General features: G+C 57.7%; 4 protein-coding genes and 1 non-coding gene across 5 annotated transcripts; 2 read left to right on the forward strand and 3 right to left on the reverse strand.

Annotated features, from left to right (window-relative positions):
* Window positions 1–1,832: 1,832 nt before the first annotated feature.
* Window positions 1,833–1,904, reverse strand: ColSpa_tRNA_225. Its single transcript has one exon. It is a non-coding gene; the product is annotated as a tRNA-Trp (tRNA).
* A 462-nt stretch (window positions 1,905–2,366) lies between these two features.
* Window positions 2,367–3,086, forward strand: ColSpa_08406 (pre-mRNA-splicing factor sap62; the record flags this gene model as incomplete). Its single annotated transcript, XM_049274618.1, has 1 exon — window positions 2,367–3,086. One exon carries the CDS (start codon window positions 2,367–2,369, stop codon window positions 3,084–3,086), a length of 720 nt encoding a protein of 239 aa, XP_049130575.1.
* An 873-nt stretch (window positions 3,087–3,959) lies between these two features.
* Window positions 3,960–5,826, reverse strand: ColSpa_08407 (serine/threonine-protein kinase csk1; the record flags this gene model as incomplete). Its single annotated transcript, XM_049274619.1, has 4 exons — window positions 3,960–4,275; window positions 4,324–4,797; window positions 4,849–5,349; window positions 5,405–5,826. The coding sequence occupies 4 exons, from the start codon at window positions 5,824–5,826 to the stop codon at window positions 3,960–3,962; spliced, it is 1,713 nt and encodes a 570-aa protein (XP_049130576.1).
* Window positions 5,827–9,808: 3,982 nt separating this feature from the next.
* Window positions 9,809–11,285, forward strand: ColSpa_08408 (mitochondrial import inner membrane translocase subunit tim54; the record flags this gene model as incomplete). Its single annotated transcript, XM_049274620.1, has 3 exons — window positions 9,809–9,838; window positions 9,904–10,500; window positions 10,551–11,285. 3 exons carry the CDS (start codon window positions 9,809–9,811, stop codon window positions 11,283–11,285), a joined length of 1,362 nt encoding a protein of 453 aa, XP_049130577.1.
* A 362-nt stretch (window positions 11,286–11,647) lies between these two features.
* ColSpa_08409 (uncharacterized protein) lies at window positions 11,648–12,527 on the reverse strand (the record flags this gene model as incomplete). The annotated part of the gene is given in 3 exon segments (XM_049274621.1): window positions 11,648–11,930; window positions 11,950–12,179; window positions 12,432–12,527. 3 exon segments carry the CDS (start codon window positions 12,525–12,527, stop codon window positions 11,648–11,650), a joined length of 609 nt encoding a protein of 202 aa, XP_049130578.1.

Raw genomic sequence — 12,527 nt, forward strand, 5'->3', positions numbered from 1 at the left:
TCTATTTTTTATATTTTCCATTTTACTTTGAACAATATTTCAACAAGGGGACGCTTATTTGTCTGTACTATGAAATATTCGGCAAGGGCTCTACCAAGATCCGAATCTCACTAGCCTGCCTTGTGTTTTACTGTGCCGCTGGCTTCATCACGACGATGTGTATGATTTTGTTCTCCTGCCAGTGGGGCTGTTATTGGTACGATCTACCCTTCGCTGGGTTATTTCTATGATTGCTAATTATGTATTGCAGGTCATACACTGACTCCTGCCCCAGCGTTGTTGGAAAGTAAATGACAATCTCGGCTGGGCTTTTCACTTTACGTCGGATATCTTCAGTGAGTGACATTTCAATGCATATTCGCCTCCTGCTCACCAGAGAAACCCAGTCTTCGTCCTTCCGCTTGTTTATATCAGCAAGTTGAACATGTCAAAAGCGCAGAAAATCAGTGCCAGCATTACCTTCAGCATCGGATTGATCAACATCTTGATCACCCTCGCAAGGTGGCTCGTAGTTCAAGCTGTGTTCACTCCAGAGCCAGCTCTCAACACCGGAGGTAAGGCTACCCGTAGCTTTTTCAAATGCCCCCTTTCCCAGGCTTAAAATTCTTTGCAGAGGCTTTGGCAATCGCAGACGGCCATGTCGGCTTAATCGTCAGCATCTTACCCTCACTTCGCCCCTACCTACGCATTTGGCAGGACAGGGGCATTTTGCGTTCAAAGACCAACGCCACATCCGAGGACCGCTCCAAAGACGGGACTTCTTCAACGTCTCGAGTCTTATCCTCCGATGGGAATCCCAGTAATAAAAGCGGAGAGACGGTCCATGTTTAAGGGTCTGCTCCGTGGAGATCGAACAAGTTTATAATGAGATGATTGCCAGTGAGCCTTTGCGCGTGTCTGAGTATCTGCTGGAGTGGGTTGCCTGACCCAATATTCAAAACGGCGTTTCATTTTCATGTGGATATAAGGATGTGATGTTTTCATATTCGTCATATCATTCCGACATCGTCTCCATCAGCCCTTCTCTGCACTTCTGAGACTTGCAACGAGAAGGGACGGAAGAGAGTGTTGAATGAGCGGCATCAGAAGCCTAAACTGAGCATACTTAGCGTCTGTATTTTTTTGTACAATTTCAAGACATTCTAGGGATGGGCAAAAATATTTTGACGAAGTGGTCGCAGAGGGGGCTGCCGGATATAATACAATAGTTGAATGATTGACATGATGAAAACAATGCTCTGGTCCACTCTTGGGCAACCGCCTACTTCAACGATGAACCACAATGTTGTTTTTCAGTCCCAATGATAGGTTTCTTGCTCAGAAATATTCCAAAGCAAGGTGTGCCGGGAAAGGCCCAATGGGCGTTTGCGCAAAGCCGCTATGCAAATGCTTGAGCTTCGCCTCGGGATGTTAATCACCAGCCACTGACTGGCAATTTCGCCAGCCTCCACAGACTTTTGCAGACTTTTACTCAGCTAGGTGACTGGAGCCATGGTTTTTTTCCGGCCTGGTTGGTCACTTGAACACGCTGCCATACATCCCATGGGTCGCTGGAAGACTCCTCATCCATTTGTGTAGCTTGAGTGCTCATAGAATCTCAGGCGAAAGCATAGGCTATACAGGAGTTGGACTGAGTATCTTGCTCGAATAATTGAAGCTCAAAAGATACACCTCCCGATTGATTTGGTAAAATATAGCTGGCTGCTACAAATCACTATGCAACCCGCGCTCCCTTCTCCCAAAAATGATAATAATAGAAACTATACACAAAAAGTCGAGGAAAATAACAAATACACTTTAAAAAGCCATCAGAGCTCATAAAAAGCAAAAGATGAGGACGGCCCGACTCGAACGGACAACCTTCTGGACTGGAATCAGAAGCGCTACCATTGCGCCACGCCCCCTTGATTATTGCTGTATACAGCCTCCCGATCGAATGAAGAGAAAGAGAGAGCCGGATGAAAGCTTCTCAGGGCGTGGACAGGCTGTTTGACGATGTGACAGAGGCGTGCAGTCGCTGCGTGTTGGTCAGGAAGCAAGTGTGTGAAGTCGTGAACAAACGGGGCTGACCGAACTCACCGAGGAGCGGTGGGTGGTGCACGGCCCATGTTGCCGGAAGATTTTGCCGCCGGGCGGTCCTTCACCGAGGTGAACCTTGCATTTCGCGACTCCAAGCTTCCGTCGCATTTTCCATCCAGCGCCGCCTCCAACCTCCAACACCCGACCTCCCGCCCCTTCCTCTCCCACCGAAACGAGGTCTCTTTCCCTCGGACCACCGCGCAACTTTCCTCCTTCAAGACAAACCGGTCCCAAAAAGCAACAGACCTCTTCGATTAACGACAAAAAGAAGCAAACAACCTCCCAAAATGGACTACCAGAACCGCGCCGGCTCCAAGTTCGGCGGCGGCGGCGTCGCCTCCTTCTCCGCGACCAACGCCGACCGCCGCGAGCGCCTGCGCAAGCTCGCGCTCGAGACCATCGACCTCGACAAGGACCCCTACTTCTTCAAGAACCACGTCGGCTCCTTCGAATGCCGCCTCTGTCTGACGGTCCACCAGAACGACGGTTCCTATCTCGCCCACACCCAGGGCAAGAAGCACCAGACCAATCTCGCCCGCCGCGCCGCCCGCGAGCAGAAGGAGGGCAAGCAGAACATCGACCCGGCCACGGGCCTGCCCATGGGCGTCGTCGGCGCTGGTTTCGGCGCCGGCGCCCGCCGCAACATCATCAAGATCGGCCGCCCCGGCTACAAGATCACAAAGATCCGCGACCCCGTCACGCGCCAGCAGGGCCTGCTGTTCCAGCTGCAGTACCCCGACATCGCGCCCGACGTCGAGCCAAAGTGGCAGGTCATGAACGCCTTCACGCAGCGCGTCGAGGAGCCCGACAAGAACTTCCAGTACCTCCTCGTCGCCGCCGAGCCCTACGAGACATGCGGCTTCAAGATCCCCGCCCGCGAGCTCGACAAGCGCGACGACAAGCAGTTCAGCTTCTGGGACCCCGATGCGAAGGAGTACTGGCTGCAGGTCATGTTCATGTCGGAGCGCGAGGAGAGGTACGTCGCGGCGCCGGGTACGAGGAGATGAGGCAGGGGAGGTTTGTTAAATTGGAATTTTGGGGATTTGTATAATTGGGGTGCGTGCTGGCGTATGGTTGAGGCGAAGATCTGCTGTGTGGGAATCCGGCGGAGATCATGGCAGATCTTGACATGCGACGGTGTCCCGACCAAAGCTCAGCAAACATCCGGGCTCGCAGGCGTCCGAATTACTCAGTGGAACGTTGTAGGGCGGATAAAGCAGAAGGCAGCTTCATCAAGATATCACGGCGTACGGCGTAGGTCATGGGAAATGTAAGGATGCTCATTAAACCTTCGAGGGGTACAGACGGGCTAACACGAACCTCAAAAGTTGCACACAGTCCAGTCAAAATACTAGGGTAGTCGGTTTTGTTCTCAAATGCATCATCTCGATTGCATCTATCTTTCCACTACTGTTGCCAGTCGTCCTCGTGTCTCCTGAATTTCACAACAGCGTCCATGACTTGTATGTAGATCCTGCATTTCCACTAGATCTGACGCCTCCCGCTCGTCTCCCATCTTCCGACTCCTACTCATGCGTCTCGTGAGAATGTATGCTCTAGGCATCCGCAGCCCATCTCGATGAAAGCCTCCAGAGGCACATCCCAGTCCGCCTCTTCCATCTACATGATGTGTGCGATTTTTGTGTCTTGATGCGCATCAACGCCCTTTATGCAGTAATTGAAAAAAACAAAAACGGTAAATGCAAGTCTTCATGACAAGAATCCGGTGTATTGGATCGGTAGTAAGCAAAATGCAGTGACCAGCAAGACATTGCCTTGTGCTCCCCCGCTCCTCTTCGCTTTGCTCAACGAAACAGATGATCCCCAAAAACGAGGAGACTGTAACACTGAGCGGACCACCAGTGATGTGAATATGACGCTTATCGGAAGTTGTTGTCGAAACGCTTGAAGGTGTAGCCGATAAAGGGCAAGCTCATCTCGGGAGACTCCTCGACCACCGCAGGTACACCCTGGCGGGCTTGCTGGACGGCTTGCGCCTTGAGAATGGTCGCGTTATCGGTCTGGTCAATCTCGTCGGTCGGGAAGTAGGTGGTATCAATGGCGGAAGTCAGGCGAGGCTCGAAGGGTGCTCTGATGCGACGCAGGCTGTCAAACTCGACGCCCCTGAAGAACGAGTGCTGCTTGATCTCGTGCGCGCCTCCGCGACCCAGACGGTTCTCCGTGTTGCAGATCAAGCTGCATCTTTGTCAGTTAAAGAGCAAAACAATGGGGCGCGTGAATTACCTTCTGATCAGATTTTCAGCCTCCACACCGAGCTGGATGTCATCAGGGAAGTACAGCGTCTGTCTCCAGTTGACAATCTTGCGGTACGTGTCGTGGCTGTCTTCGGCGCAGAAAGGAGGCCATCCGACCAAGCACTCGAACATGATGGTACCCAGTGACCACCAATCGCAGTCGAAAGTGTAGCCATGTCCCGTGAAGATCTCAGGGGCAATGTAGTCGGGCGTTCCGACGGTGGAATACGCCATCAATCTCCTCGACCGACGCCAGTCGTTGATCTGGGATCGGTTGCTGACGGTAAGGTTGATCTGGTCAATGGCGACAGAGTTACGGTCACGCGGTCTGTTGGATCGACCTTGCAGCAGTTGTTGGTAGTAATTGTTGTCGTGAAGGCGGTTGAAACCGGTGGACAGACCGAAATCGGTCAGCTTGACGTGACCTCCGCGATCCAAGAGAATGTTGTCGGGTTTGATGTCACTTAGGGTGTCAGCTTCAGGAACTCATAGCCTGTCAAGACATTGAACCTACCGATGGATGAAGCCCAGCTTGTGAACGGCCTCGATCGCAAGAACGATTTCGGCAATGTAAAACCGCGTAATGTCCTCGGAAAAGATTTCGTACTTGATCAGCATCGTCATCAAGTCACCTCCAGGCAAGAACTCCATCAGCATGTACAGGAAGTACGAGTCCTGGAAAGTGGTGTAGAGCTTGACCACCCAGGGACTGTCAGACTCGGCCAGAATATCTCTCTCGGAACGGACGTGGGCGAGCTGGTCCTTCTTGAACATCTCCGTCTTGATTAGGGACTTCATGGCGTAGACCTTGCCGTCATTCTTCTTCTGCACTAACTTGACCTCACCGAAAGCGCCCTTGCCAATGATCTTGATGGTATTGTAGTTTTCGGGCTTGTCCTTGGTCCGCAGGAATCGCAGGTACTGACCCTCCTTGCGGCCAGCCGTGGACCAGATCTGCTCACGTCTTTGCTGGCTCTGGCCGGGCTCGGAGAGCTTGGCCTCCATCTCGCTTTGTCTGTGTGCCGGCACGGTCAGTATGTTACATCGTCACGGCGGACCTCGGTGCTCACCTCTGGTTGCGTTCTCTGGCGCGCTTCACGCTGTCCTTGAAGAAGTCGGAGGCCAATTGGGTGCATTTCTTCTGGTTGTTGTTGGCGTTCGGGCCGTACTTCTCGTAGAGGCGCTCAGGAGCCGGGGCGAAGGCCTCGACAGGCGCTGCCGACTGGGTGGGCATCGGGGGCGTCGCATAGTGTCCATAACCAGACGGCGCCTGCCCTGGGGCCCCGGCAGTGCGAGGTCGCTGAGCAGGCGAGGGACCGCGAGAGCCATATGGTGATGCCCGGGCAGCGCCGCCTAGATTCTGATGGGAGAATTGGTGAGCGAGACCGACATTGGGATCGTTGGTGCCGGGCGTGTTGGACCGAGGCTGGTAGGCAGCATTGTAGTCTCCGTGGCCCTGAGGAGGGTACTGGCCCTGCTGCTGGTTCTGCATGAAGTAGCCAGAGGGAGCGTAACCGGCGGCGTACGGCTGTTGCTGCTGCTGAGGCGGCTGCTGCTGCTGCTGATGCTGCATGCCGGCCTGCTGCTGATGCTGGCCTTGGTGAGGGAAGACGGGCTGGGGGAAGGTGGAGGGCGTGGTGGGATACTGTCGGTCGCCGCCAGGAGCCAAACGGTCGTTGTTGTTCCCAATGTTGAGGTAGAGGCGGTTATTATTGCCCTCCATGTCGAAGGTTTCGTCTTGACTCGGGGGCACGGCGTGTGCGGGTAGGGGGCTGCGCGGGCTGTGCGGGCGCGACTAGCAATATGGCGGTTTAATTGACAGCGTGCTATGGCCAAGGGGATCGTCGAAGTGAGGCAGCGGCTCGAGTGCTATTGCGGCTACAAGCTAGACGGCGGGGAGGCTGCAATGGAGGAGGGAAGGTTGCAGCCGCAGTGCGCAGGGACAAGGCGGGTGGTTGGATGGATTGGGGGCGTCCCCCGGTGCGGTTGTCGAGGAAGAATAGATTGCGGTGGGCGGGTGGGTGGATGGGAGGTCCTCGCAACCCACTGAGGCTTGATGAGGAAGCGTAAGTGCGTACCCTCGTGAGATGAGCAGAGGTCAAGGGCTGGGGACAACGGGATAGGAAAGTCGTGGACAACGGTTCGTACCTTGTGGTGTCAAGGGGCGAATGGGGGGAAATGGCTGGTGGTTGTTTTCCTCAGTTGACGAAAGGGGGAGGAACTGTCGATAAGGCGCAAAGGTGGCGGAGAGGGGCTCAAGGCTCTAAGGGGTGATTCTCCCCGGGTGCCAACTATGAGTAAAGGACGGACTAGTACTGTCGGGACGAAGCTAGGTAGGGTACTAGCAAAGGTAGCTAGCTGTCTGTCAGGTAATCGGGATCTGAGGCGGCCAAACGAGGTACCTCTTGGCTTGAGCGAGGCGTGGGGGGGAAAGGGCAAAGCTGAAGTTGAGGCAAGGTCTCCGTAGAGAAGGGAGAAGTCGAGGTCACGAGACCGGCTTGTGCTAGTCTGATGCGGTGGTGCTGGTCTGGTTGACGACAAGACACTCGCCGTTGACGGATGGCGGAATAGGAGGCGGTCGAGGGGTAGTCGGTCCAGGCCAATCCGATGCTTGTGTCGAGTTGAGTGGGAGAATATTCGGCCAGGCCTTTGGGACTTGGGACTCAGCACTCACGACTTGGGGTCGGTCTGAGGAGATTTGTGACTTGTTGGCGGGGGTGTCTGCGAGGGAGCCACAAAATAATTAGGAGAGGTGCAGAGGCGAAAGGGTCGGCCGTGGGGCGGAGGGTAGCTGTCCAACGGCCAAAGTACCGATGTACCTCTGTACCTCTCGACGGGTCAACGCAACTGGGTTCAGTGTCATTCAGTCAGTCCGTCCTCGATGTGTCGAGGCCGTGTCAGGGCTACACACACTGCTGCAGACGTCTGCCCTCCCAAGTCAGAGCCTAAGCCAAGGCACTGCCGGAGGGCATGAGGCCAGCAGAGACCAGCAGAGACCAGACGGAGACTTGACATTGGGAATCCAGGGACTGGGCCGGTTCAGGAGACGCTGGCACGCTGAAGCAGAGACGTGGATCTGGGTGGCCTTGGAGGGGGCCTTGCTGGACCCCAACTACCCCTGAGATTCGAGAAAGGACGAGCTGCGAGTGGCTGGATGTTGTCGAGGTGGGGTCGGAGTCGCATCCACTCATCTGCTGGGATTCCCTCCGCCGCTTCTCTTCTCCTCCACCTGAAGTTCTTGACGACCTGGCCCTACGAGGGGAGCAGGGCACAAAACATGGTTCTTGACTACCGACTGTGCAGCTGAGTTATCACGCCTAGTTTTTTTTCTCTTGGGGATAACATGGCTGTTGTTGCAGGTGACTGGACATTCTTCAACACGCAACGCAAGGCAGTCTTTCCTTTTTCTGCTTCTCGGTCGTCGCTGCTGCCCGGTCGGACCCACATCATGTGCGGGGCGGCAGACACCGAGGAAGGAGGGGCGGGGACGACAATGCTAAGCACCGGCAACTGCAAGAGCGAGAGAGAGAGAGGGAGGGGGAGAGAGAGAGAGAGAGAGAGAAAGGGATGTAGGCAGGTGCTTCGTTGTTCAGGGACTTTTCCCCCTTGGAACTCGCTTAGCCCGGCTCTTCCAGCTACCTTTGCTCAGCGGCCCCTCTTCACCGACAGTTTAGCCAGAATCTCGATTGCGTCTTAGTCACCGAGCTCTAATTCAACCCACCCCCAACGCCCTTCTCAGCCACTGGCGAAACGACACAAACCATGGACGGTGAACTCGGCCACTCCAAGAACCCTGGGTCGACTGCCGTGTCTCGCGGCTACAAGTCGCCTTGCTCGGACGATGAAGCCGCATTCATCCGTCCACCTGAGACCGAGAACTCGACAGATGCAACAACTACTTTGATAGCTCCATCCTCCGTCTTCGCGATTGGCTTTTCAACCGTCTCTATCGCTTGCCCTTTCTGTATAACGTCGTCTCAACATGCTGCCGGATTCCTCCTCCCAACTGGCCGTCCACCACAGGCGACTTCAGACCGTTGCAAACACCCCTCAAAGCGCTTGAGCGGTCGCATCACTTACGCAGCCTGCGGGCCCGCCCCAAGCATGGCTATCCCTTCCCCCACGTTCATCTCTCCCATTGCCGTCTCGTCTCGCCCTTGACCGCACGTCACTTCGTCCCGGTGACAGGGTTTCACCCGACCGCGTTGAAAAGGCTTCAGTCGCTGCCGGAGGTGCTACTGGCTCGTTCTACTCCCCTTCTCTCTACACAGCCAGAAGCCTGAGAGGCAACTGTACCCAGCAACCTGGCGCCCCTTGCGCGCGAGATATCGTCGGCCATAGACAGCCGCCGTGAGATATGCACTTGGAATAAGTAGCCCTTCATGCTAAGCACGCCGTACCCGCTGAATACGGTCGTTACACCCGTCACGGCACGAGGCTTCCAAGCTCATCCGTGGCACATGGCAACGCTACACGCTTGGCCCTCTGCATAGCATTCTGAATTCTCGATGTTGTGGCAGGTTGCAGCTTACCGGCATCCCGATCCGTTCAGCTGCATTTGCCCATCAATAACAAGCACCGAGAGCACACACTTCCAGGTTGAGGCCCACAAGATGCCACAAGCAACTCACCTCGAGCTCGTACGGCGGGTACTCGTGACGGGAAAAGACCACAGGCCACCGCCACACAATGCTTTTCAGCTCGATGACGAGGCTCGCGGTTCAAGACGGCGTTCGGCTCAAAGGACGCCCTGTGCCTGTATCAGATTTTGCCCAGTGATCCACGGACAGCCCCATACTCGTTGCCATCGCCGCCCAATGGCAAACACAGGACAAGCACCCATTTCATGATGCAACTGCCTGCCATCGCGACTTTTTGTTTGTCGTTCTGCCAATGAGTCGATCATGCACCCAGATCTGCCGTCAACTCTGGGGATCGCCAGGCCATCGAATTCACGCTAGACGCTGCCGCGTGGATCTCGGCGGAGAGTCGGGTCCAGACACAGGGACGGATTGCTTGTGCTTGAAACTCCTCCGGCAGGCTTCTCGAGGATTGAAAATTTGAGAAGGGATACTGCTCCAAGCTCATCTAGCTTCATCAACACCTGACATGGCTGTATTTCCTGTACATTCATCTGGCCATCGGAACAAAAGTAAACAAAAGATTTAAAAAAAAAGTCGCTGATGTTGAAGGTCTCGCTACGCACGGATCTCAGACCATATGGGGAAAGCGGTCGGGCGATAAGCCGCGCCATGCCGTTTAGGGACGGCTAGATCCGATAATTCGGCGAAGCTCTTATCGCGACCAAGAGGTAAAATTTCCAAAAACCTCATTCCCGACCCGGCCTCAAGGTGTACGATAGGAGGCATTGCGAGCAACCACCTTCTCGAGCGCATCCTCTCTGTGATGCCCCATTGACGCCTGCCGACTCTTTATACCAACTAATACCTACCTGCCTGGTCCACACCCGAACCATGGCGGACTCCAAGCCCACGCCGCCCGAGGTGAGTAAAACCGCGATACCGTCAAAGTTACCTTCCCCTCTCAGAACTAACAACACCCTTCCTAGGCGGCCGCAGCCCCGAAGCCGACACCCTCAGCCCCCGCCTCCGCTGCTGAGGGCTACAAAGCCGCGAAACCGAACCCGGTCTGGCAGATGATGGGCCTCCGCGGGCCCCCCAAGCGCCTCCCCTCGCGCAACTGGATGATCTTCCTCTCCGTGACGGGCGCCATCTCCGCCGCCATCATCTACGACAAGCGCGAGAAGAACCGCGCCACCGCCCGCTGGGCCCGTGCCGTCGCGCCCCTCGCCCAGGAACCCATCGGCCACCCGTCCCAGCTGCCGCGCAAGCTCACCGTCCTACTCGAGGCGCCCCCCGGCGACGGCCTGCGCGTCGCCCAGGACCACTTCCTCGAGTACATCAAGCCGATCCTTGCCGCCTCCGGACTGGACTGGGAATTCGTCCAGGGACGCCAACAGGGCGACGTCCGCGCCGCCGTGGCCGAGAAGATCCGCCGCCGCAGGAGCCGTGAGGAGAGGCCTGACGTCGAGCTGCTGCTGACCGAGGAGAACATCCGCGACGCCATGCGCCAGAAGAACGGCATCCCCGAGTACGAGGGCCCCGCCGGCGACATCGTCATCGGGCGGCACACGTGGAAGGAGTACGTCCGCGGCGTGCACGAGGGCTGGCTCGGCCCCCTCGACCCCCGCCCAAGCCCGAGGAGCCCCCTAAACCCGAGACCGCCCAAATGACCGAGGGCCCCGAGACGACAGCAGCGGAGGGCGCCGCCGCCGCCGCCGGCACCGAAGAAAAGAAGGACGAAGAACCCCCCAAGGAAGAAAAGAAGTCCGACCGCCCGCCCCAGCCGGTACCCCACAACACTCCCCTCGACTACCCGACCTCGCACCTCCCCCTCCACATCCCCGCCGAGTTCTCCCCCTCAGACGCCATTCCCTTCCCGCACCTCCTCGGCTTCGCCGGCACTTTCACCCGCATGCAGCGCTTCCTCAACCGCCGCCGCCTCGCCGACGATATCGGCCGCCAGGTCGCCGCCGCCTGCTTCGCCGCGTCGCGCGAGTGGCGCGAGGAGCCGTCCGAACACCCGGACCAGCCGTACGAGCAGCAGCGCGCCCTCGAGCACGAGGAGCACAACTGGGTTAAGAGCGTGTGGAAGGAGGCCGCCGAGGCGCCCGAGTCAGCGGACGAGGCGGAGCGGACAAAGGAGCGCATCTGGACGTCGCCCGTCGTCATCGACCCGCGCATCGCGACGCGCATGCGCCGGTTCGAGATCCGCCCCGAGGACGAGGAGCGCGCGAGGCAGATCGTCGTGCCGGAGGAGGAGGTCGAGGGGTGGATCAAGGGCAGCCTGAGGGCGCTGGGCCGCTGGGGGTGGGATGCCGTCAGGGGGGACCAGCGCAAGGGCCCCAACGTCGGCGACATTGATGAGTGAGTGTGTCATCGAAGGCTTCCGTCCGGGAGAAGAGAGAGACGCGAGGAGGGCTGTATAACTATACCCCGGCCGCCGGTGACGCGGCGGGCTCAAAACATATTGTAATTCTAGCTTGTAGTTTGATTGTGTGCTGCATGGACGGGGCGCGTGGAGGGAGGGGCATTATAGACCAGGTTCGTCGAGCAAAAGCTCACTCAACCTCCGCTTGATACGAATATTACCGTACACTCCTCTTTTCGTTCATCATGTATCGTCCGAATCCCATCGACCCATCCGTCCGTGCTATGGGCCTCAGCCCGCCCCTCGCGCAGAGATCCCATTCTCCAGGAACGGCACACATGGACTCCTCATCTCCAGTCCCCTCAATCATCGTCCGAGTCCGAACCATACGCCACGAGACTCAACTTCCCCTTCACCGGCGCAGGCGGGCTGCCCTTCGCGGCCTCCTCCTGCTCGCCCCCCTGGCGCGTCGTAGCCGCCGCAGCCTTCTCCACCCCCTTCTCCTCAGTCTTCTTCGCACCCTCGCCCGGCGCCCCCTCCCCAGACTTCTCCCGCTTCACCCCGAACCCCCTCTCCCTCTTCCTCCGCTTCCTCGGCCCGACAGTCCACTCCTCCTCGGCGCCCGCGCCGTCCCCCGCGCGCTCCCTGCCCCGCCGGACGCGACCGCTGCAGCGTCCCCGCCCCTCCGGCCGCGGCGGCACCGTCGCCGTCGTCGTCGACGGGCCTCTTCTGGTTCTGCGCCCTGCGGAACGCCGCGAGCCCCTCCTCCGTCTCCCGCCTCACCCGCTCCTCCTCGGCGCGCTTGGACTCGCGCACATCGTCAAGGAAGTCAATCTCGTCGTCGTCGAGCGCGCGGAACTGGTTCCTGATCTTGTTGGCCTCCTCGAACGCGGCCTGTTTCGCGGCTATCGGCGCGCTGTCAGCCTGGCGGTACACGCTCTCTCGCATCGCCACTCAAACATCTGAACAGCGGGAGAGAGAGAGAGAGAGAAGAAACTCACCCTTGTTCGCCTGCAAGACATCGTAAAGGCTCCTCTCTCCGCCCTCGACGCTCTTGATCCGCGCCTCCTCCCTCCTCTTCCGCTCGGCCTCGAGCTCCCTCTGCACAATCTCCCACTCGGCGTTCTTCTTCGGCTCGGCAGCGACCGCCGCGGTCGCGTCGTCCCCCTTCTTGGCCTCCTCGGCGGCAACAGCCTCGCCCGTCTCGGCGTTGATCGCGCCCGCCGACACGAATCGCGACAT

Source organism: Colletotrichum spaethianum (assembly GCF_022836535.1).
Source record: "Colletotrichum spaethianum MAFF 239500 DNA, contig22, whole genome shotgun sequence".
NCBI classification, from domain to species: Eukaryota; Fungi; Ascomycota; class Sordariomycetes; order Glomerellales; family Glomerellaceae; genus Colletotrichum; species Colletotrichum spaethianum.